The sequence below is a fragment of the Centruroides vittatus genome, unplaced genomic scaffold (assembly GCF_030686945.1).
Source record: "Centruroides vittatus isolate TY-2023 unplaced genomic scaffold, ASM3068694v2 contig_2639, whole genome shotgun sequence".
In the NCBI taxonomy this organism is placed as follows: Eukaryota; Metazoa; Arthropoda; class Arachnida; order Scorpiones; family Buthidae; genus Centruroides; species Centruroides vittatus.
The window spans coordinates 27,733-54,128 of record NW_027121680.1 but is presented as its reverse complement, the minus strand read 5'-3'; the positions used below and the strand labels follow the sequence as shown (position 1 = coordinate 54,128).

Below are 26,396 nucleotides of genomic sequence, written 5' to 3'. Positions count from 1 at the left end.
AGAGAGTTTTGTTGTTTCATTTTTATGAATTTTGTGAAAAAGTTATCACGGATTTGATTGTTTTGTAAAGTTAATCTTATTTACTGGGTTCATTGATTTAGTCAGTTGAGTAATCTCCAGAATATCTTCATATGATGCATTTTGTATATTCAATACTGTAGTAATAAAATTGTGTATTTCTACTTTTGAAATATACCTTGAGGTCAGATAATTATAAAAAATTATATTATTATGATGAAATTCACTAATTTGAACATCCATTTTGTATTGCATCATTTCTTTTTCTGATTTTATAGTCTCAATTTGTTGTTTTAGGTTATTAATTTGTCCTTGCATATCTTTATATTGCTCTTTGGTTTCTCGGATACTTTCACATATGAGTTCCAGATCTTCCTTAATAGATGATATTTGGGTTGAAAGTTTTTCATTAGAAGAAAGAATTAAGTCAGAAATTTTGTCCCAAAGAACTGTTGTTGGGATGTCCAGTGAAATGTTTGGATTATTTAAAGAAATATTTGGCTCACCTGGAGTTATATCTCAAAACAAATCAATAGCAGCCAAAGATGATTCTTGTGAAACTTTATCACTGAGCAAGTTATAATCCGTTATAAGTTTAGAAGTGGATGGAGAAGACAAGTCTTTTTTACTACGTTGTTTGGCATGATTTAGCAGTGGTCTTCCTCTTTTGACCAGCAAACATTGCATTTTAATTAGTATGTAGTATTTCTTCAGAAATATTTGATAAAATTTGAAATAAAACTTTGTTTAGTAAAATTAATTGAATGAAAATAGCCAACACTGTGGTTCTTGCAAGTTAATAAAGTGCACAAAAAAAGTCACCCGTAGCCTCAACTACCAGACATGCCCCCCATCAATGTATCAGTTATATAAATATATAATCAAAAATATATTTATTGAATCTTATAAATATATGAGTTAATGAAATGTATTTTTAATTCACTATTAACAATAAATATTTCTAGATAATTTCTAATAATGAAATAAGATTTTACATATAATATAAAATATCAAACATCATCAAATATATCTAATATTTGATATATTAATTGAAAAATTAAAATGCAATAAAATAGTTTCTTTTAACTTTGTTTAATGAAACTATTTTATTCCATTTTAATTTTTTATCTTTAGATTATTAAAATTAATACCAGCATGATAAAAACTAAAATCAAATTAATAACAAAGACACGCAGCTCAGAAACAAGAAATTATTCAAATACAGCCAATAATATGCTCTATGTTTAAATATATATATTTTTTATATTCTAATATAGACTTAATGTCATTTTGAAGTGATTATAATAAGGCCGCGACTCCACTAGCCGTAAAAGGGCTGTAAAACTCCTGCATCGTACAAAAAGTACAGCTCAAAACTTATAAGCACTACTCTAACTGTATTTGAAATGTACGTGAAAATACTTGAAAAACTTGAATATAACTAATACCACTGAGCAAATACATATTAACTTCATACAAAGTGCACTCAGCAGAGAGAAACTAGTCTTATTACACCATCTAAGATTTGCTGAGAAAAAATTATTTATTTAACAAGAAAGGATGAAAACTAAATAATTGATTAAACAATTATTTATTGTGACATTGTCATAATGCCAAAATGCAATTTTTAATCATATTTTTAATTAATTTAATTTAAAATATATGCTCTCCACCTCAAGTTAGTGCTGTAGTGTCTTCCCCTGTACATCATACTTTTCTGTTAGCAATGAAGTTGTGCCTTTCAGGGGAAAATTTTTGAATTGAAATAATGTGACTTCCAGTTTGCATTGGAAGTTCATGTATAGTTAATCAGGGCCTTCTGCCTCTAAGCTTTCCATATCTGGTCTTGAATTTCATTTATCACTGTTCTTGAGATTAAAGAAAGACAGATGGATAACTGTGGGAATTTATAAATCTACAATGTTTTCAAATTGTAGCATAACAACTGTTTTCAACCTATTAATAGGCCATCTTCAGATTTTGAACTACAATTAAAAAGCATTCTGAAACAATTAATCTTGGTTTTACATTTGTGTTATACTTTCTTAATTTTTATTTTATATTTTCTTAATTTTATTTTTATTTTGTTAAACTTATATTGTTCATAATTTGTTTATTTAATACGTGCAATTTCAATTTGTATTTAAAATATTCAAAACACAATGTTCTATTTTTGAAACAATTTTTAATTTTAGTTCAAAACTGAAGATGACACATATTAATAGCAAAATTATTACAAAACTTGCTTCTAGCCCTTGGTATAATTTTATTAACGTATTAATAGGTTGAAAAATTTGTTAAATAAACAATTTTCTTTCAGCAAACCTTAGGTGATGTAATAAGATTGTATGCACATTAATAAAAATAATTTTCATAAAATAATTTCAATTTCATTTTGTCTTCTCTGACTTTTTTTTACTCTTTATACTTTGTTTTAATTTTGAATTTTTTTGACATTCTTTCTTTCGTTTTTTTTTTATTCTTGGTTATGTTCAGGGATGTTCAGAGCTTGTATGAGGCCCAGAGTTGCCCATGAGTACATCCCTCCTGCTACTTAGTAGAGTCCTTTAGCCTTTTATCTTTTGAACAAATGAAATACATTTGTTCAAAAGATTTACAAATGACTCTTTATTAATAAAAGGAATCTTAAAGATTTTGTTTTCTATTAGTAAAATATCATTAATTTTATAAGCATAGTAATTACACCTATGTAATTTTATAGATAAGGGGCCCCAAATTTTCTCCAACTACAGAAAAAAATCCTCCAGCTCCCATCTTGATGACCTTGGTAACTTTCATAAATAATAGCCAATGTATGACAGCAATTTTTTATCATACTTTTCCCTCTCAATTTTACCAGAATATGATCAATTTGACTTTTCACATCACATTACTTTGGAATATAATTAAATACTACTTTTTTAAAAGCTGATACAGTAAAACCTGAATAAAGTGAAAACCTGCCTAAATAAAGAAAATTCTTTTGAATAGAGCAATTTTCTATGTTAAATTTTACTATAAGTCTGTCCAACATGGTAACAGAAGAGATTTTATGGGTAAGAACATAACTTAATAATCAACAACACAAAACTGGCTATAGTTAATAAACAAGGTGAATGAAAACAATTTCCAGAACAAAATTATAAAAAAGCAAACGTTTTTGATCATGTATTGTAAACTTATTTGATAAAATATCAAATGAATTTCCAAGACTTCATTGCTAAAATGCATTGAATTAAATTTGTTGCTTGTTATTGAGAACAAAGTTCTCAATAACAAGCAACAAATTACATTTGTGAAAACAATTAGAATAAGGTAATACAGTGCTGCCAATTTGCCTTGTACAGAATAGTCAGTAACTAAACTAGTACTATTTTATGTTATGAGTGTTTGAAACAGAGATGTCTATTATATAAATGAATCTTACTGCATTTGTCAATAAGAGTGATGTCAGGTCCATTATGATGAATTGTTTTATTTGTAATTATGGCCCTGTCGTAGTATATTTTGTGTGTGTCATTTTCTAATACTGTCTATGGAGTATATCTGTAGTATGGTACAGTACCTGGCTATTTAATAATCTGTGCTTCTGTGCAAGCTCTTGATGTATTATATTTGCTACTTGATTATGCCTATGTAAATAGTCTATTTGTGCTAAGAGCTTGCAACCAGAAGTTATATGTTGTATTGTTTCTGGCAGAATGTGGTATTTCCTGCAAGAGTCATTTGTGAGTGATGTATCTTTCAGGATGTATTTTCTGTAGTTTTGAGTGTTTATGACCTGATCTTGAGTGGCAACCATAAAACCCTCAGTCTTTCCAAACAGGCAGCCTCTAGTCAGCCAGTAGTTTGATGCAGTTTTGTCAACATAGTCCTGAGCTAGGTCATAGATATGCCTGCCATAAAGTGCTTTTTGGGCCCATGACTGTTATCTATGTTATTTTTCTGTTGAGCTATTTCCAGGTGTTCAGAATGTAAAGTTTAAAGGCATGTGGGTTACTGTCTGCCAGAGTTTATAGTGTTATCAAGCCAACAGGCGAATGGTATGGCAATTGATTAACAAAACACACTTTGTTAATTTTACAAAAAAAAACAATATCTTTATTCGCTAAGCTACAAGGATCTTCTTTACAGCAGATCCCAACGTGTAGAGAGGTGGTATTACTTATGTCCAGAATATGTAATATAAAACTATTAATATTACTAAGGGTCGCTTAACTATCTTAAACCTACTTACAGACTAATGAGAATTGAAGAGAGAGAGAATATAGGTACAGAAAAAAAGGGAAAGGTGGAAATACCCGGGATTTTTGCTATGAGGGCTTCGTGATGCTGAACAGGGTTACTGATGCCTCTTATCCTCTGTTTCGGTAGATACCTCTGTTCCGGTAGATACCCTCTCGTTCACTTGGACCGATAATCCACTCAAATCTGTCCAGTTAAGATTGTCAGTCCGTCAGGAAATCTTTTATCTACTATTAACACTAGGTCCTCCTCGTCTTGACCTCACTCGTCGAGCTTCGATCTCTAACCTCTCTCGTTCCAACTCACAACCCGTGCTCCTCGACATTTCTCGTCGAGAGCTGAGATCGCTTCTCTTTCTTCCTTCTTTTCCTCTCCTCTCTGATTTTTAATTACTTTTGTTTTTTAACAAAGTTGTTTTTCACTGGAGGCATCACTCCCCATCCAGGTGGTAAAACAATTAGATGTAAAGTGATTAAGAAGAGAAGTCTTTTTTTGTCAACAGGAAAGGGAGAGAAACAAAGAAATCTTAAATCTAACTTAAATTTATAAATTTATAAACTACAAAATATACATTAATATGGCCGACGGCCACAATAGCTTTATGTAATCTTAATGTTTCTTGTTTTTTTGTGGAAAATCTCCTGCAGTGTCTGTAATCTGTTTGTAGTGCAGGTTAACTGATATTAGTAAGCGCCATGACCACTTTCTTTACAAGGAAGTGTTAGTCTTTCTACAGATAATTTTGGGTGATATTGTTTATGCTTAGTAAGTTTATTCTTGTTTTCCTTTCGCAGTGCTCAAAATCTGTGCATGTCCAGTGTATAAATTTTCAAAAGAATAAGTGAGTACAGGGAAAACATATATGGGTCACATTTAGATGTGTTCTTAATACTGCATGTAATCTATTCTGGTATTCGAATGTTAATATTTGTTTTATCTGTTGTAGTGCTTCGCAACTATTGTTATAATTTGATATTTTGAAATGTTTGTAAAATTTTCCCTCTTCCACAGACTCAATAATTTTTCCTCACCTCACCTTAAGAATGCTCCAACCATTAAGTTCAATTAAGACCTTCGAACTAAGATGAAGCGAACTAAATGGCCCACAAGGCACCCATCAAACGATCAATAAACTCTCCTCTCACCGTCCACTTCTGAGTACAAAATCGCCTTTCTTCAGAACTCCTTTTTCAATGTGTAGTGTTTTGCATTTGTCTACACCAAACTCCATTTGTATATCATTTGAGTATGTGTGTGTAGTTTGTAAGAGATGATAAAGCTGATTCTGTGTAGACATGTAAAGTTTGATATCATCCATGTATATGATGTGTGATAATGTGAACTGATATTGTGTCTGATATTGCAGCCATACTGTATTTTGTTCAATGTGTTAGATAGGTTGTAGTTTGTAGAGAAAATGGCCTTAACTCGGAGGTATATCTAGAAGGAATGGAAAAGGGAGAAGGAATGGAAAAGGGAGGGGTGAAGAGTAAGGAGTGGGTGGAAAGGGGAGTGGGGAAAGAGCAAAGGAGAAGAGGGGAAAACAAGGGCACCTGCTGTGAACAGTCCATCTGGAGAGAACAATTTACAATTATATCATGTTTAGAATTCAATAGAACGTGTGTAGGATACAGATAGTAAAGTGGGCACTTTCTTAGGCATGACAAATATCAAGAGAACTATAACACAAGATACCAGAGAGAGAATGTACAGAGAGGCACCTTGATAGTGGAGTCCAATGGAGTAGGTGAACAGATACAGTCAGGCTGGAGTCAGAGAGTCTTGAGAGCTCGAAAGTGAGGGTGCTGGAGAGAAGACTGCATTGGATGCTGGAGGGTTGTAGTCCATGAGGTGGAATTTGTTGATATAATTAACAAAAGCCATAAACGTGTCCATGTCTTCAATGAAGGAATGTGTTAGATAAAGGGTTAAGTGCAAGGCAAAACCAAAGAGGATTCAAGAGATCTGCTTGAAAAATTCTTTGCTTGATATATATTTGATATTTTTTTATGTGAATGTCATGGAGATTACGATGTAATGTTGTTTTACAGTGAAGCATGATAAAACCAAGAAAATGAATGAGTTGAAGAGGACTTCTGTAGATACAAAGTGTGTGCAGCAGCCAAGTCTGTGGGACACTGTTGAATGATTTTCTGTAATTAATGTATGCCACTAATTGTATAATTGTATAAAAATCACTGCAAAGTTCATAAGCAACTGCCTCTTACCATGCAGATGTGTTGCCAGTTATGCTACCTAATCCTCCAGTCGATCTCCTCTTCCAGGTACATTTAAACAAGAGAAAACCATCATCAGTTACATATGGTGCTGAATGGTGACACATTCAGCATTTGTGTTCTGTACACACTCACCTATGGCACTCAGCCAGCTATTGCACAACCCAGGCTCAGGAAGCATAATTGGCAATGCATATGCACGGTAAGCAGCAGTTGTGAGTTTGAGTCCCACTTTGGGCCAGTTCTTTTCTTCCAGAATTTTCTAAATTATCTAATTTAATTATAATTATTAAATCTAATAAGAGATGGTACCTAACGCCTCCCTCTAAGTGACAAATTATTTAGTAATTAATTTAAAGTAATCATGATATAATAGTCCAATATAAATACGGTAGTTGTTGGTGTATTATAAAAAAAATAAATTTAAAAAAAATGAAATTTTTAAAATTTTATTAAAATCAATCTTTTTTGGTATAAATAAAATATTTACAAATATTTAGTATCTTTCATTATATTAAAACAAATTAAATTTATAAAACAATTAAATAAATACCTTTATAGTGCAAAGAAAATCTGTATATTTATTTAAAGAATCTAAGCACAATTCTCTTAATTGTGAAGACATAACCGTTGATAGGCAATTATAAAATTTTGGATTATTTGGAATCAGATTTTTTTTGTTGGCTCGAAATAATAATGCCACTATTGCAGAATGCCATCTAAATAAAAATATGAATTATTAGTACAATATCCTTCTACAAAGAATATTAGTTTAAATTATTTTAATTAATGTATTATATTTCCATTGTTGTGGATATAAAATTAACTAGAATAAACAAGATATAATTATTATTATATAAAAAATAATTTAATATTTTATTCCAATGCATTAATATCAGGCTGTAAAGATGAAATTTAGACATTTCATTTTTTTCTAGAAATGACTGAAATGCTCTAGAATTCTCAATGTAAGTATATAAGTAGAGTAATGAGGGAGTATTTCATCACATCACATACCAACTGCCATATAATATTGGGCTATATTCAGACGATTATAATTTGGATCGAATTTCAAAAGATGTTTATATATTACATCCCATATTTCATTGAAAAAAGACACATCAACAATATCTGACAAATAAAACTTTTAAAAAAAATCACATTGTGGCTGTACACCATTGTATAATTTTAGTTTAGTTTGTAGTTTTTAGCATTTCTCCTTTGTTTTTTACTTCTAGAACCTTCTAATGTTAATCTATTCCCTTGGGTGGTGAGGGCTACTTTGTGAAATTGCAAGAACAATGAAGATGATGCTCTACCTGAGGGCACATGTGGAGAGTGTAGGACACTAAATTTTTTATTATATCATTGTCTACATTGGACTTAGTATATTAATAGGACTTATTATACTGGTGTTGTTTCAGTTTTTTCAAATAGAAGAAATCTTAGTCAGAAAAACAAAATCTTTATTTTTCACTAGGTGAAAAATAAATATTTTGCAATCACAACCTTCAAAGAATTAAGTCTGTTCCCATTGGGTGGTTCACGGTGTAAAGGAGGGACAGGCCCTCAGCGTAAAAGCTTCCTGTTGTAAAAGTTAATGGGAGGAGGGGAGATATGTGGTCCAAAGATCACGTGTTCTATTGCGTGATCCTTGGGTAGGCCGCAGGATAAAGAAAGGATGGGCCGCTGTTTTCGAGAAGAAAAAAAGAGAGAGAGAGGGAGATCGCGCATGCTCAACGGAAGAAGAGGATCTTTTTTTGGAAGAAAGAATGGGGAGAGGACGTGTAGACGATAGAGTCGCGAGATTGTTTTTTTTTTTATGTGTTGTTTCTTTTGTTTTAGTGTGTGTTATAGGCAAAGGGACAGAGTAGTGATTGGAAAGGACTAAAATAAACTTTAAGTTCCTTGCATTGGAGTCATAGAGCATGTGATTTATTTTTTGAAGTTGCTTTTTTGTTTTGTTCCTGCAGAAGAAATCTTAGTCAGAAAAACAAAATCTTTATTTTTCACTAGGTGAAAAATAAATATTTTGCAATCACAACCTTCAAAGAATTAAGTCTGTTCCCATTTGAGATATGACAAGATCCTCTCTATCTGTCCAACTTCTTGACCTTTAACCACCAAAATTTAATAGCATCAATCCCCTAATACACAAAATTTCCTAAAAAATTTCAGAAATTTCAACAAAGAGCACAAGTTATTAAGCTTCAAAGTAAGCAAACAAAACAGTGCCTCAAATTAATTTCAAAATTTAAACTACAAAATAACTACAATAAATTTAACTACATTTTAGTTATCTACAGCTTATTAATTAAGTTGGCGTTTTACAACAGAATCGTGAAAAGTCACGTGGCAGTCAACGTGTTAATAAAATATAAAATAAATTGTGTATAAACTTAAAAATGTTTTTTGTGAAATAAGTAGAAAAATTCTTTGAAAATATGAGAAAAATGCAAAAATAATATGCAAGAAAAATTTAATTAACATTTACCATTATCTCTACAATTTTAATTTTACTTTAACTTTTTTTTTTATAGTTGAAGACAAAATACTGTTTTATTACAATTTTTAGAACGTTTTATTATATTAGGAATAAATGAATTTTATAATGAAGTAATGGAAACTATATTTAGTTGAATATTAACATGGCATTTAGATAATAAGTAAGTAAAAATTTATAAATTTAATTTTGAAATAATTTTGATAATCATGTTCAAGTATTTAAAATTTTGCTAATACTAATTATAAATTTGAATATAAGTTAGAAAATATTTATAAAATGTAAATAAAATAAAATTTTTATATTCCATCTTTCCAATTACACATAAGTATGTGGCTACATTAAATTTTAGATAATTTCATGAAACAAAATGTTGTAAAGTTTTAATTAAAATTTTGAATTTAAGGTCTCTTCTATTTAATATGTCTGAAAAAATAATAAATTTAATGTATGAAATTTTTTATGTATTATTTGAATTTTACTTTTTTCACTTTAAATTAGATAAAGTATTACTTACATGGAACATATAAGAATAAAAACTTATTTCAGATTAAATACAGGGTGGTCATAAATTAAAGTAACAACCAACTAATGGTGATCTCAGGAGTGCAAAATTGAGAAATCTGTTGAAATTTTTGGAGGATACACAAAGTGTGATATGCATTTGCAATACACAAAAATAGGAATAGAATGTGTAACCATAACTTGAAAATTTTCAATACAAACACTGGGAATTCACAATGTCACGTGATTCTGCATGATGGAGAACAGCTTAAGGCATTGGAACAGTGTGTATAGGACAAAAAACAACTGAGATATCAGTGTAAATAATGAGAAGCAAGTGATCGAATACCTGAGACAAAAATCCCATACACATTCATGAATGCAGAAGAAAACTGGGAGAATGCACACTTTGTTAAATTCTGTTCCACAGATGCTTTTCTACCCTGCAGCTGATGTCACAGTAAGCTTAGCTATGATGCTTCTGCCTCATCCACAAACAATACAGGTCTTCTGTCATGGGTATTGGCTTGCCTGCTTCCCATTGTCCAAATACCAATATCTGTGTTGTTTATTCTAGCTTCTTCTGCCATTCTTGTACAGTTTCAGTTTCAAGCATATAATATTGCTTTTGTATAAACTTATCATACAGGAACTTAGGAGACAATATGCTGAATTTAGACTTTATTGAAATTAGTTACAAGAAAATGCATTTCACGTATCATACCCCTCATCAGTTCTTATCACTTTTAGTACCTATATTGTCTCCTAAGTTCCTATATAAGTCCATAAAAAATCATTATTATATACTTAAAACTGAAACCAATACTCTGTTGTTTTTCATTCTACAAACACAGTTTCAACATCTTATACTGCTTTCTGTCATGCAGAAACTCATAACTTCATGAATCCTGGTGTTTGTATTGGAAATTTTAGAGTTACAATTATGTTAATCTTAACTGTAACTCAAAACTTACATGCACTCACAATACACAAAAATAAGGTATACATGTTACGTTATATTATGTTTATGGTTAATGTAACCATAACGTAACACTTGTTCTAGTCCTATTTTCATGCATCATTAATGCATGTCACCCTGTACTTATACTGCAAAGATTCAACAGATTCCTTACTTTCTGTGCCTTCAAGACTACCATTAATTGGTCAAGTTACTTTATGACCATCTTGCATATAACATAATTTATAGCTAGTTATGACTTGCATCTATAATTTTATTATATATTTTTAAACTTTAGTTAAATTTCTAAAATACCTTTCTAATAATTTTTTTTGTCCTTCATTTATCTGATTACTAATTATCTTCTTAAATTCTTCTAATTCTAATGGTTGTTTTTGTTCAGATAATATATTTCTATCAAAGAGACTTAAATTTGGAAATTCCTGTTGCCATAAATAAAGTAATTTTCTTAAGCATGGATTTAACAGATAAAGTTGACAATGAACAGTTTTTTTATTGGTAATAAATCTTTTAGCCCAAGGTTTAGGAACAGCTTTTAATTCCTTCTTAAAATATAAATTCTCCTTTATTTCGATATCCTTAGCATATGGATCTTTTAAGGCAAAATCAACTGTAAAATAAAATAACTTTTACAATATTATTACTATACTAAAATTACTTAAAAATATACTTGTAATAAAATAGTTATTAAAATGATATACATCTAATTTTAAAAAATTTAACAATACTTTAATCCAAGATTGACATAAATAAAACTTTATCTTGAGGAAACCGTGTTTTATGTTTTCTTTCTTGCGAAGACACAATGCAGTGACAGTAGATTTAAACCAAAGAAAGGATGAAAATTTGCCCAGTGTTTTAAATCTACTGTCACTGCATTGTGTCTTCGCAAGAAATAAATAAAATTTTAAAAATTTATGACATTGTAGTGCTCCGTTACTAATTTGTATATGTACATTTTTTTTTTCTTTTTTTCTCACGTGTATCGGGATCGGCCCTTCGTTGGATCCCTACATTGTTGCGTTATTTTTGTGTAAAACTTTCCGTTGTCGCGTACCTCCATCTTCTGCAACCACTCGTTGGTCTGGGGTTGGTTGCAATGACCTCACGTGACTGGCCAAAAAGCCCCGGATGGCGGGAGGATATAAAAGCGAGTGTCGAACATGCAGGAACACTTTTTTTTCATCCTTGGGACTTCACCAGAGTAAGAGTGGGAACACGCAAACAGACTGATACAGGAGTGAGTAAGCTTGGACAAGGAAGGTAAGCAAGGAAGGACCGAGAGTAGCTGGACTGAGGGCCTTGGGAGAATCCATGTGCATCCACAAGGAGAGTCTACCCATAGCGTAATAACGGTTGCTGAGAGAATTAAGATAAGGTGGATAACCTATAAGAGTGTGTAGTATGCCATGCCTATTGTGAGGTTTCTTGTTCTGATCAAACAACATTCAACGAAATTTAGTCCGTCCAGCATGTACTCATCATTGTTACATACTGTATATATACTATTAGGTTAAGCGAGTTTTTATTTTTGTAATTAGTATACTAGTGTTTTGACTGTTATATGATTTTTCTTATATATATAAAGTTTAATATTTCCTTTTTAGTATTCGAGTGTTATTGATTTGTACGACCCTTGCATTCCCTCACCAAATGTGAGACCGATCTTTACCGGTACCATACTCACTACAACATATACACTCATTGCCATAAAAATTAGCGCACTAAGAAGGAGTTTTCAGAACCAAACAAAATTGTACATGTGTGAGTGTAACCTGATATAAGTAAGTGATTATAAAATAAAAGCAAAAGGATTATTTATTGCAGGAAAAACTACAAATGAAAGGAGGTTCTAGTACCCTGTTGGGCCACCTCTGGAGTGAATATACAATGTGATACAAGCAAACATGGAAGAATATGGGTGCTGTATGGTGTCCTGCGACATCTCAGTCCACAGTTGCTGCAAGTGGTACTCTAGTTCAGCCAAATTCCTGAGCTGTCCAACTTGACATCCCAGGTGATTCCAGACATGTTCAATCAGTGACAAATCTGGATAAGCTGGAAAAGTGTGGCAATGTGGTGGAGACAGTCCCATAACATCCTTGCCATGGGTGGTTAAGCATCATCCCATTGGAAAATGGCTCTTGGGAGCCCTGCCATGAGAGGCAACACACGTGGCTACAGGATGTCACTAGCATACTGCTGGGCTGTCGTGAACCCTTGGATTACTACTACAGGTGACTGGCTGTCATATGTGATGGCACCCCAGATCATCACATCAGCTATGGGGTGGTGTGCCATTCCAAAGCATAGGCAGAATTGAGGCATTCATCATGGGGCATCCAAACACAAACATGACCATCTTCAATGCCCAAATTGAATCTAGATTCATTGCTATAGATGACCCAGTTCCATTCCATTGTGGTCCAATCCCATCAGGAGTGACACCACAGATGCAACAGTGAGTAGTGTCAATGGCAGCACACATAATGGCTACCATTTACACCAGCACATATGATGGCTGCTGCAATACCAAATATTCCTCAACTAGATGCTTCAAAATGGTTTAGACAGACACAGGAGCCTGTAATGATGGCATCCAGTGTGTATGGAAGGCAAACAATGATACAGTTGGTTGTCTGTATGCTTATCGAAGGATCAGAGGTCCTCTCAGGCTAGTGGTCTGCCGAGAGCATTCTGAGCCTAGGTACCATGTGTGCAAGTTCTCTCTCATCCACTGTTCCCAACACCCCCTCACAGTGTTGTCAGAACAGCCTAGGTAGCAGGCTATTCACTGAGATGACCTTCTGGCTTCTCTCAACTTGATGATCCTTCTCCTCTCAAACTTGGTTAGTTGCTCATATGGTCTTCAATTGTGATGTAAAGGCATATCTAGTGATACAATGTCCCTTTGCAACAGGTAAACTACAGACAGAATGCCTTTGCACACTTTTTCATAGGCCAAAGGGGTGCATTTTAATGCCCTCTGCTGGCATTACACAATAACCCATCACACTATAACTCTAATCATTTCCATATCTGCTTGAGACTTATCTGCATACCAAGTTTTGCAGCGATATGATAATTCTTTCGTGGTGCACTAATTTTTGACAATAAGTGTATTTATATCTAAATATATAAAATTACATGTCCTGACTGATTCATCATCACTCAGAGCAAATTGCTGAACTTAGAGGTGAAATTTGGTACACAGTTAGGGTACATCATAAAAATGCACACCAAGAAGGGATTTTTACAAATTCCCCTACTTGGGGAAAGAGAGAAGATTAATGCTTAACCTGACAAACAGCTACTACTATACTATTTTAGATGCAATTTTTTGTTTTTGATAGTAATAACTTAATTTCCAAACACAACATTTACCAAATCATCCAAATCATTTTGCCCAAACAACACCGGGCTCATTTGCTAGTTTTTATATATAAATGCTTAAAATGTCAATACATAAACAGATAATGTTTTATTCTATGTATATTTTAATCAAACATCACAAAAAATTATAAAATGTAAAATTTTTTAATTAAAAAAAAATTTACAGTAATTAAATCACAATTACTAATTCAAACTATCATATGATATATTTTTTACATTTTTAATAATAAAAAATTGAATCACTATAAAATAAACTAAATTTTATTAAGATTGAAATTTATAATACTAACACAAGATAAATATATACACAGTATAACTTCAATTCATAATTATTGTCAAGAGTTCTGGAAAAACTATGGATATGGGAAAATGATTCAGGGCCTACATAATATTTTAAAAAGTGACATTTGTCTGTATGTATTTACTAAATCAAAAAATGTACACTGCTGATACTTTTTGCACTGCCAAGTCAAATTGGTGTCATTTCTTTTTTTAAAAAATCATTAATCTTCAATTTAGTAGTAATTTTTCTTTTCATAATAAACTTTCAACGTTTATGATGTTTGGCTTGGTCTCTTTCAGTAATAATGTGAACTTACAAAAATATTTTTATCAATTGGAATACATAAAGTTCTTCAGTATTGAGTTTTCTCAGTAGTGGTTCAGGATTTGATACATTGATACATTGTCATTATTATCATCATCCTTTCCTCTCTAGCTCTTTGTCTGGCAGGTAAGATGTGTGTATATAGAACATAGCAGTTTGAACTTTGTACAGCTGCATAGTCATACAAAGACTATACCATTCTAAACGTTACTATACCTTATTCCAAAAACATCAATTGAAACCAATGCTACTATGTGGTGTTGCTCTTTCTTAAAAATGATCAGTCCAAAAATAATATTCTTCAAGACTAAAAATCCTAACCATAGATATGGGGAAAACAATAAATTAAACAACAACTGATGCAAATTTAATTTTCATAGCTTTCGTAGTACTTAAACAATCACAAACAAAACCTTTTTAACCAGTAATTGAACTTTAACATAGTTTCTGAATGTTTTCGGCCTTCACCAAGGCCTGCTTCAGGTGTTTAACTAAACTGACTTCCAAAAATTGGAATGTTAGAATGTTCAACTTTAAACTTTGAATGTGTCAAATTCATGCGGTTGATTGACTTTGTTCAAATTTCTCATATAGTACTGTACTTAATATATAGTATATATATATTAAGTACAGTTATGTATGAGTTGATATATATAGTTTATATACAAGTGTATATTAACTCATGCATAATTTTCCTTAAACTCAATATTTTTAAAAGTTTTATATGATAGAATGTTTTAAAGAATTTATGTAAATAATATAACAACTGTTTTATATAAATTTTTAAAATGTCTTCTTAATAATAAATAGAGCTTACTCATAGCTTTCTTCACATTGAAAAGATAATCATCTTTAATTTCATTAATTAAATGCTTCAAACATTTTTCATTTCTTTTCTGTTAAAAAAAATGTAAGCAATATACAAACATATATCTAAAAATTTAGCATAAAATAAATGTAAAATAAAATTTAAATAATGTTTATTGAATTCTAAAAATATATTTATTCTAGTAATAAAAATATAATTAAAAAGATATAAAAAGTAATTTAATATTACTGAAGATTTAATTTCAATTTTTTTTTTTAAATTATTTATTTATTATATCAATTAATGCCATATAGGTGAGAGGAACCATACTCAAAATACAACAATCTCAGAAACAATAAAAACAAATAAAAAGTAAACACAACAACAATTAAAGTAAGAAAACTTTTTCTTACACAAACATAAAAGTTTTAAAGATCTTTAAATGAAAGATACTGTCTATTTTCTATGTCATGTATATGTACCATTCAAACTAGATAAATACAGAAAGATTACATTTAAAGTATAAATAAAAGTAATAAAATTTCAAAGATTAGGTTAAAGGAAACTGAATTTTAACAAATACGAATTATATTATATTAAAATAAATTGTAAATAATATTGAATATATAGGGTAATGCACATAGAATCAGCTCCAAACACAAACACAGTTTTTAAGTTTTATTTGAAGATAATATACTATACATTTGAGTTACATTTGGTACAGTAAATAAATGGTATTTTTAATTTAAAAAGGGTTTAACTTTAACAATGTACTGTAGTGTACATATTTACCAGCATTTTTATCTTTTCAAAATCTGTGTTGGAAATGGTTACCATTTGCCTCAATATATTATTCAATTTGCTGGCAGGGCTGACCTGATGGGTGAGGTGATGAGACAACTGCTTCAAGTGGCAAAATGAAAAGATGAAAAGGGGAGGGAAAAAAATAATAAGCTGAATACAGTAAATATACAGGTGTAAGGAACCAAGTCCGAGCGTTATTTTTATTTTACTTTAATTTTGCTTATTATTCTATTTTTGTTTGGGGCTTATGTTTTGTTAGCATAATTCCACAAATCATTTCACAATGATTTGTGGAAAACATTCTGAACTTCAGAAAATGTTCTGAAGTTTCAGTTGATTGTGAAGAGATGTCACTATGAGCACCTTTAATCATCCTACGAAAGTGTGTTGTCAGTTCATGCCAAAATGGCAATAGAATGCATACTTACAGCTTTAGCTATTAATAGAACTTCTTTCAGCAAATCTCATGATTTTCATAATCACAAACAAGACCAAACTCATGGTAATTCTTATTGAAGTACAGTAGAGAACCGAAAATCGGAATCAATTGGGAACTGGGGTTGTTCAGATTAGGGATTTGTTCCGATTACGGTCTATGTACGAAAAAAATATATTAACCTGTCCGATGTTCAAACTTTTCTCTCGTTGTGGTGTCGCTTTGTGTGTTGAATTTTCGTCGATTTTAAGCCTAACGAAAATTTTTATAATAATAATCGAGGCTATCGTATCGTTAAAAATTATTTCTTTATTTTATACAAACAAAATAAATATATTGAAGAATATAAAAACATGAAAAATTATACTTTAGAAGTAAATTTAGTATCAAAAACGTTCGATTCAGCACGACACAGTCTGACTGAAAATCGTGCCGATTACCGGCCATTCCGATTACCAGGGTGCCGATTTACGACTCTCTACTGTACGTTATATTTCAGATCTTGCTTTGAATGTAATTTGGTTATGTTTTCATGCTTCATTAAGTACAGACCAACTGACAATTTTTCTGAAACAGCTTAAATTACTAAGTAATAACTCATTTGTTACAAAAGAATTAATATTATGAGTGCAATTACTGTATATAAGAAAATGCCATAATTTTATTCAAGAATTACAAAAAGCTTTGATTTGAAAAATATTCAGGTAATTTGAAGTCATATTTTTTTTTGTCCCTTGAGTTTTGAAATAATGAGGTTTTAATGTAGTTGTAAAATCAAACCACAATTTATTCTGTCATTTTACCAGAAATGTGTAAAGGACTGAGGAAAGATGAATTGCCCAAAATGCAAATCCTTTTTAGATAATAAAGTCTTCATAGTCAATCAATCGTGTTCCTGTATGATAAGTTCTCTGCAGCAATTCTGTGCTTACTTCCAATGATCTAAAAAGAGAGAACAAGAAGCAATTGAATACTGGCACTCTAGTGACAACTGTTCTGAAAGCAAGTATAGCAAAAATCTGATTAACCTCAGGTGAAAGTTACTATCAAAGCTGACACTGCTCACCAATGCATGTTCTTGAAAACACCCTTCAATTCAGCAACTGCAACTTAGCAATCTCTTGCCATATGTTGATTTTCAACTCTTCCAACATTCAAATGTTGTCACAAATAAATTTTTTTAGCAAGTTACACAGGTAAAAGTTATATGATGATAAGCCAAGAGAGTGGCAATCCATAGATCCTTACTGATTGTCCTTTCCTCAGTAAAATCACTATAATATGAATGGGTGAAAGATGACAGATATAGCAAATTGACAAGTTGTTAGAAGAAGGCAAAATTGAGTTAATATGGAGTACAGAAATAGTAAATATAACTTTAAAACTGTTTTTTTTCACTTGGAACTAGTTTTATGTGCACAATTCTGTATAATTTTTAATTTTTTTGTATGATCAATATTCACTGATAAATACCAAATAATAAAAATAATAAATAATTAATAAATTTAATGATAAGAATTATTTTAAAAATTTTTACCAATAAAAAAGGATTCACCCAATTGATTATTTTATCTATCCAACATTTTTCTAATGGTGCTATACTTTGTAAATCAATTCCAGTTCGAATATAATAATAATATTTCTGTAAGTAAATAAAATTGAAAATACTGTGCTACATTGTATAAATTATAAAAATATTACATATGGAGACATTAAATACAAAAAATTTATTACAAAAATTCATTACATAAAAAGCAAAAGAAAATGACTTTATTTAGTTACAATTTTATACTGGCAATTTATTCAAATTTTAAAGTTTTACAATTTCATAATCTTATAATCAATTTATTACATTATCTACTATTGTAGATATTTGTAATTTTAGAATGGACTATTTCAACATTTCTGTGCTAAACAAAATGCAATTATCAGATTTCATATAAAGCACCGGATCCAATAAGTGAGAGGCCCAATTGAATTTTTTTTTTGTGGGGTCCCTCAAACTTTAAATAACAAAATTAATTAACTGTTAATTTACATACTGAAATATGTTGTTTTATTTTTAATAATAATATACCTAGATATTTATTTTTGTAACATGTACTATTTTTAAATATATAAATTTTGACGTGATGCGGGGCCCCTTCAAGTGCGGGGCCCGATTGGCATCAATCGCTCCAATCGCCTAAAATCCGGCCCTGTTCATATATATTAATATAATCATGAAGAACTATCATAAAAGCCACTCTGTCCTTACAACTCAAAAGTATATTAACAGGGATAATTAACATCAACAATATAATTTGTGATGCCAGAAAAACATATTCACATCTCCACGTTATACTGTGAAAAATATCTTATTTTTTTTTTTTTGCTATTAAAGTCAGGTTGTCATCTAAGGACTTGAATGTTTTTTGAACATTTTCATAAAATTATTAATTTTATGTTTTAAATTTTTTCTCTTGTAAACCTGGGCAATGTGAGATGTAAAAAACTAGTATATATGTTACTGTGAAAGACCGAAATTAGAGAATGTTGATATTCTCCGGTGAATGTCGACACACACAAAATATGTCAGTGAAAGACCGAATATTTGGTTATATTATTATACATTTGAACAATCACCGGTGTATGTCGACAAACACAGATAAGCTTTGGTGGAGGTCGAAACGACACCCAAGAAGCTGTTGTCGACAGAGAGGCGAGAGTCTATCACCAAATCCTTTGTGGGTAGCCAGAGGTAGGACAAGGTCATATTTCTTTTCCTGGCAACAGTTTGGTGGAAACCACCCACTTTGTCACTGGATGGTGTTTTTGTTCTTTTGATCCTGTGAGGTGGGGGATCAGTTTGTCAGCTTTATACCCATAATCAGTTTGTAATTTGTAAAGAAAAGTTACTTTCCATAGACGAGATTTCTTCTCAAGAAATATCACTGAGAGAAGCAGCTGCAGCTAATTCGAAAAGTGGAGGGCAAGGCTATACACGCTGTCATTGCAAAAAGAATTGTTCCACGAATAAATGCAGTTGTAAAAGCAAGGAACTCTTGTGCAATTCAAACTGCCATAACAGTTTAAGTTGTTGCAATAAATAAGATTGTATAATGTTAATCACATAATTTATGTGTAAGTTTATTATTGTATTATTTTCTTTAATGATTTAGAATGTACTGTTTGTTTTAGGTTCAACAGTTTATTTACATGTGCTGTTACTTAAGCTTTCTCCTATTTTGACATATTAAAAAGTTGCATTTTTGTCTTAACGTAATAAAAATATTTTTATTCAACATTCACCATCAGTGCATGCTGAATGTTGACATTTGCCGGTGCAGTGAGAAATAATGATATTTAGCAAATATTTCGTACATACACAAAACAACTGTGTGAATGCTGACATTCACCAGATATCGGTCATTCACAGTAACATATATATAAAATTATAAATTATACATATAAAATTATTAATTTTATGAAATTACTTGTATGTATATATATACATACAAGTATTATCATAAAATTAAAAATTAAAAAATATATATATATTTATATTTATTTATTTATTTATTTTTTACCAGTGGTGTGTGGTGACATTTGATAATAGGAAAGCTGTGCCAACTCTGGATAGAATCATTGGAAGCATTATATGATATTTTGGAGTGTAGCATACATGAGCTAAATCACGTGAGGTGGGTGCTCTGTAAAGCGCATGCACAAATGCCTGTAATCTGACTGCTTTACACCATTCAAATATTTTTGCCGTGGAAGCTATCCCGTATTCAACAATACAGTGCTTCTATTGGGAATATGCACATACGAATTTATATTTGAATATACAATAGCAATCTTATCATTTTTTTTCACATGTAGTATAGAAATTTGTAATAAGATACATAATGCAGTTATAATAAAATATTAATTTTAATTAATTCAAAGTATGTTAAAATATGAAAATAATCACACAATATGTATTTATATTTTAAAAAATACAAATACAAGGGAAGTGGTGCTTCCACAGCTTCCATGCCATTGTTTTTCACATTCCTTTATTAACTGTAATAATAGTCACTGATCAGATTTTAAAAGTGAACCTCATTTATTAAGTTTGCTTCTAACAGTCTAACCAATGGCTTTTACTGTATTACCAGGTACTGGTAATACAGTAAAAGTTTTTGATCCTTGAATTAGACCAACTCTAATCAAAAACTTGTTTCTGAAATAAAATTTTAAGAAAGTAAGCATTTAAGACACATATATGGCTTAGACCTTGTTTTTGTGTTCAGCTGTATAAGTTTAATTTCTTTCAATAGTTAAAAATATTTTTTTGTGATGAAATTTATAATTTTTGTATTTGTTAAATATTTAATTTATATATAGTTTATATTTGTTTTGTAACAAATTAATCAAAAAGAATCAGTTATTTGATGAATATAAGAAATATACATTATTTTATCCAAGTATAATGAAGAATATGTTTTGTGTCAATTAATGTATAAAAGCCAAACTTACTAATTTTTCTTCTTCTTCTTTCATTAGTATATCACCAATTTCATTTTCTTTAGGACTGTGTGTATGGTCTCCCCTTAAATATAAATTGCAGTCAAAAATTACAGAAAAAAGTTAATCACTTTTATTGATATTTTGTTAGTAGTTAAAAAAAAATCATCATCTTGAAAATAAAATATTATTTTTTTGATGTACAGTAAAGCATCGATTATCCGACTTAATTGGGGACTGGGGTTGGTTGGATAACTGAAAAGTCAGATAACCGAAAAGTATGAAAAAATACATTATTAGTATAGTGTATTAGGCCTGGTTTAAATACTAGCCTTCCTTTCATGGTCGAGCCAGTGCTGCCAGCTAAAACAGGCAAAAATTTAACAAAAATAATATTAAGGTAGCCAAGACATAACCAAATATTGTAGCGCCACATCACTAGCGGACATTTGAATTTGCCAACTAGAATGCGGTCGGATAATCGATGCTCTACTGTATAAGGTTATATATACATACATATATAATTTATTAGTAAAACTTTCATATACCTAAATAAATTCACAAGGAATTGACGAAATTCTGATCGTTCCCTTGCCATTTTTGTATAGCTATTAATTTTAACTGCAGAATTCCTAGAATTGTCTTTAACTTTTTCTGAAATTTGAATTGATAAATTTTTGAAGTTATTTATAACATTTTGTCTATATATTAATTAAAAAATATTTTTAATAGATTTGGAATATTGAAATACAGTCAAACCTGTTTTTATGCGGGGGATAGGGACTGCATTAAAAAAAACGCATAAAGTATAAATGTATGAAAATGAATTTTTTATATAAAATTTGTATGAATGTTAATTAACTATAGCCTAGGATAGTATAAATCCTAACTAATTTATATTTTTAAACTGCAGCATATACTTTAAATCAGTTATATGTGTATATACTTTTATTATCTATATATGCATTTTTAATATATTACCAATAAATCAAATTTACTAAAACTTACTTTTGACTTTCCTTTCACTTTTTAAACGTTCTGACCATTGTTTCAATGCAGTCATATCTGGTTTATAATTATACCAAGGATATATTTCTTTATTTATGTCTACAGTTGAAAGAGATCCTTCACATTCCTTTAATAATTTCCGATTCTTTTTTTGTATGTTACATAGGTCTTCTTCATGCTATTAAAAAAAAATAATAATTATAAATTTATTATAGTACAAATTTTAGATAGTTATCTAAAGTTGTTTAGAAATTTCTAACTTTTCAATTCTGTGTAACAGTTATATTACAAAAAATTTAAATATTACAATGAAAATATGCTTCTAAGGTAAAGTGACCAGATTTTAACATTGGTTAAGCAGGACAAAATTGATGGGGGGAGTGGTTTTGTTGAAAAAACTTGTTCTAAAAAAAAAAAATTTTATCATCAAAGAATGCAAAAATTGTATTGTATTATATTTCTTTTTAAATTTCAACATATGTATACTATTATAAATCTTTAAAAACTTTATTCTTTCGCATATTTCTCAGTTAAGTGAATTTTTTTTAGTAGATTGCTGCTGTTGTTTAAAATGTCAGGGTTAATGTTACCACCCATTCGGTTTTCACCCGGATAGTCTGGGAATTGACTCACTGTCCAGATGAACTATTAATTTTGTCAGAAATTTCGTAGAAATTGTGAAATTATGATGAAACAAAGTTCTTGCAAATATTGTTATAAATTTACACCATTTGAACAGTGAAAGACCTCACACTCACTGAAACTCATCTGCCATTCCGCCATGTTACTCTGTTTATGCTGACGTGTGACGTACAACCTGACTCTCAACCTTTTTTTTTTTGCTTGTATGTTACTCCTACACAAGTCCTTAGTCCCTAACTGTAACTGATTTAGAACCAGCATGCATGCACATTATTCTTCACACTGTAAAATGACATTGCACATGCGTCAGAAACTTCTGTTCAAACAAATCTGACCTGCCATCCAGGTCAGTGATTTTGTATAGGTGGCAACACTACTCAGGGTGGTGACAGACGAGAGCTCTGCACCATGTATCATGCAACAAACAAAATGTTCACTTGTTTGGACAGCCTGTGAACAAGTGCTGTTTCATTGCTACAGCTGCACGCCCGAAATCATTTTCTGTCAGTCTTTGCCACAAACACAGAGGATTTTGTCAGCGCAGCATTATTTTTCCAATGCTCACACACGCCTTGGTACTGATACGTGATACAAAATGATCTTTACAAATCTTAAACATAAGACATAAGTTTATGACACATATGTGAGGGATGCTAGTAGGTTCATTAATTTAATTAATTAAAATCATATTTTAATAGTCCAAGTCGATTATGACTCCCCCCCTTGGGAAAGAGATGACATAACAGAAAAAACCCAAATCCACATGTCTTGTCATTCGATTTCCTGACCATATAAGGAATGAATTTTACCAGAGTTGTATGACAAATCTTGACCTTAAGTCACCCCTGAACATTTATTTCAAATGTTTTAACAGTCGTTATCAATTTTAATATAAACAACACTCGGCTCAATGCGAACTTCAAATAGATTACATCATGATTAGTCATTTCCCGACCAAACAGGTATAAAAGGGGTTGGATACAGACCTCTGGGTGGCCATAAACAGAAGTCAACCCGCCATACTCTACAGCAAACGTCAACCAGATATTCTGGCCCACCACATACTCTACGGCTACTACCTCTGGCCCGAAGCTGCCATCATCTATGCCCAGTCTTCAATGATCCACCTCCAATACTCACTGGATCAGCCTCTCCAGCGATCCATACACAGCGAGCATCGTGAGGTATATTTTTTCGTAGATTACAAACTCTCTCTCTCCTCTCTCAGTTAGACTAGTTATAGTTATAAGTTAGACTCATAGTGCCGAACATTAACATACAAATGGCACGTGAATCCTTGTCGCAAAGATACTGATATTTTCTGTTGATTTAGTTCTATGATAGATTAAGTAGAATCGAATCTTGCATTTTGCATTATTTTTGTATATGTTTGTTTGCCTGTCCAATAAATTATGTTCTGTTAGGTCAAAACTGTCTCATCCTTGAGTACGGCCGACATCTGATCACCTCACCAACCCTCCCCACTACTTTAAACGCCCTCCTACAGCCATCCTAGACAAGAGAAGCCGGTAAGCAGGGTCAACCTCGCCACTTAACCCTCTTGGTTCTCACACATAACTGACCAAAAACCTAATCTTTCCAAACATCAGGACTTTTTTAAAATGCCACGGGATGCGGGATAAATTGTTAAAAATTGGGACATCTAGTCACCTTAATGTAATATGGCCATTGTTATTTAAATGCTTTAATAGACTTTTTAATATTGAAAGTTTTGAATTTCTGTTTAAATATTGTTGCAAAATTTTTAACATTCCCTTAATCTTGTTGGAGTTCTGCTTTTGAAGAGAGAGGACACCTTTTTCTGTGCTCTTCAGCTTTAAAGGAGGGGTTAAGCTTAGCACAGCTAGCCCTAACTTTAGTCCTAGATGTGTTTGCATCTTATGGATACTGTGCTTCATCTTCAGGGTGACAGATGTGTTGTCTTCTTCGCCTTCATTATAGTTCATCGGCAGAAGACAGCAGGAAGCAGCCATCTTGGATACTCCTCAAGAATCTGGGAGCCTGTTCAGTGAATATGGTGTTTGTGCTTGTCTACGTCTGTCCTGTAGATACCATGTTGTGCAATGTGCGTGTCATGTGCTCTGTGGATTATGTGTTCTTCCAGTGTTGTGTAGGTTAACAAGGGGCTTTGTCTAACCAGCATAGACAGTGTTGGGTCAGCGGGACACCACCTGCCTGTCTATTTTGTTTTGTTTTGGAGGGACCCTGGTAGCCTAGTGTTGCCACCTTTTCAAAATTGCTGACCAGGATGGCAGGTCAGGTTTGTTCGAACAGAAATCCCTGATGCATGTACAATGTTATTTTACCATACGAAGAATAACATGCATGCCAGTTCTAAACTACCAGTTAGGGACTTGTGTAGGAGCATCTTAAATTAAGAAATGAAATAACTTAGTTTTAAAGAGCAGAGAAGCAAAACAAAAGGGTCAACAGATTGCACGTACGTCAGCATAAGATGGCAAATTAACTTTTGGTGAGAGTGCAAAGTCTTTTGCTGTTAAAATGAACTAAATTTATAAAAATATTTGCTAGTACTTTGTTTCATCATAATTTCACAATTTCTATGAAATCCCGGACAAAATTAATTGTTAACCCGGAGAATGAATTAAAAACCATACTGTCCGGGTGAAAACCGGACGAGTGGCGACACTATGGTAGTCTGATCAGATCGACAAGACGTTACAGCATGAGTGGCTGTGACTGTGCAACTGTGGTGTACATACAAGTGTTAACGTACTGTCCGCGAACGTAAGTACAGAAGGACCCAACAACAATTATACGAATAACAAATGTCCCTTTATAAAACTTTGTACAAAGAGGTTCAATCAGGTATCCCAACTATTTACATAAAGGTTTTAGACCTAGCGTAGTTTTCACAAAGGCTTCCTTTTTGCCAAACAAAGTACGGGGTGGCCGTTACCCAATCGCGTGACAATGAAATTTCGTATATCGCGGAACTAACCTAACTTAATTCTAACTTAAAGCTAACTTAATACTAAAGGAAATAATAAGGGAGATAGGAAAGTGAGAAGAAATAAGAATCGAAATGTTGCTTCACCCGGGACTTTCTATTTCAAGCCGATACGCACTTGGGAGGGCCTCGGTTCTTTTATCCTGACTTCCGTTTTTCCAAAGTTAGCTTCGCTATATCGTTATTCGAAATTCTTTTCTTACGATAAGTTCTCTGACTTGATTCCTGCTTGGACAGCCTCGGACTTCTCTCTCGATCAGCTCCTTCTCAAGCTCTTCCTTACACGTCCGATCTCCTCCGTGTCTCGTCCAAAAAGTCCCTCTCCTTGGGCGCTATCCACCCGGCCTCACATTCTACTCTTCTTTGTTCTGATTCTTAGAACCACTAATCCCACCCCAAGGCAATAACGGTCTTTGAAAGTTTAGGAAAAGAGAAGACAAAGAACAAAGGAAATACTAAGACTAACTAAAATTACTAAAATACAAGTATAATATTATGACCGACGGCCACACAACCTCTGGTGATGAATGCGATTACACTTCATTTTTAGTTTAAATAATAAATGGTGGAATCCTTGTTAGACGTTTGTGATTTCTGCGATGGAAAGTTCACCAAAAGAAAAAAATCTGTATACTCATAAAAGAAATATTCATGATATAAATGTTGATGTGTTAAAACCCCATAATATTAATTGTGGTTTATGTGACAATACATTCATAAGTTACAATG

At 31.6% G+C, this 26,396-nt stretch overlaps 1 protein-coding gene across 1 annotated transcript in view; it reads right to left on the bottom strand.

Moving 5' to 3' along the window:
- The window catches only part of LOC136971619 (dynein axonemal heavy chain 7-like), a 74,824-nt gene that overhangs the window by 34,837 nt on the left and 13,591 nt on the right, over positions 1-26,396 (bottom strand). The window contains exons 2-8 of the mRNA XM_067266097.1: positions 22,030-22,204; positions 21,574-21,679; positions 21,038-21,110; positions 18,072-18,176; positions 15,304-15,382; positions 10,781-11,096; positions 7,054-7,219 (exon numbers count right to left, since the gene is read on the bottom strand). Coding sequence (XP_067122198.1) covers positions 7,054-7,219; positions 10,781-11,096; positions 15,304-15,382; positions 18,072-18,176; positions 21,038-21,110; positions 21,574-21,623 — 789 coding nt within the window. The 5' untranslated portion in view covers positions 21,624-21,679; positions 22,030-22,204. The remainder of the gene's footprint in view (positions 1-7,053; positions 7,220-10,780; positions 11,097-15,303; positions 15,383-18,071; positions 18,177-21,037; positions 21,111-21,573; positions 21,680-22,029; positions 22,205-26,396) is intronic.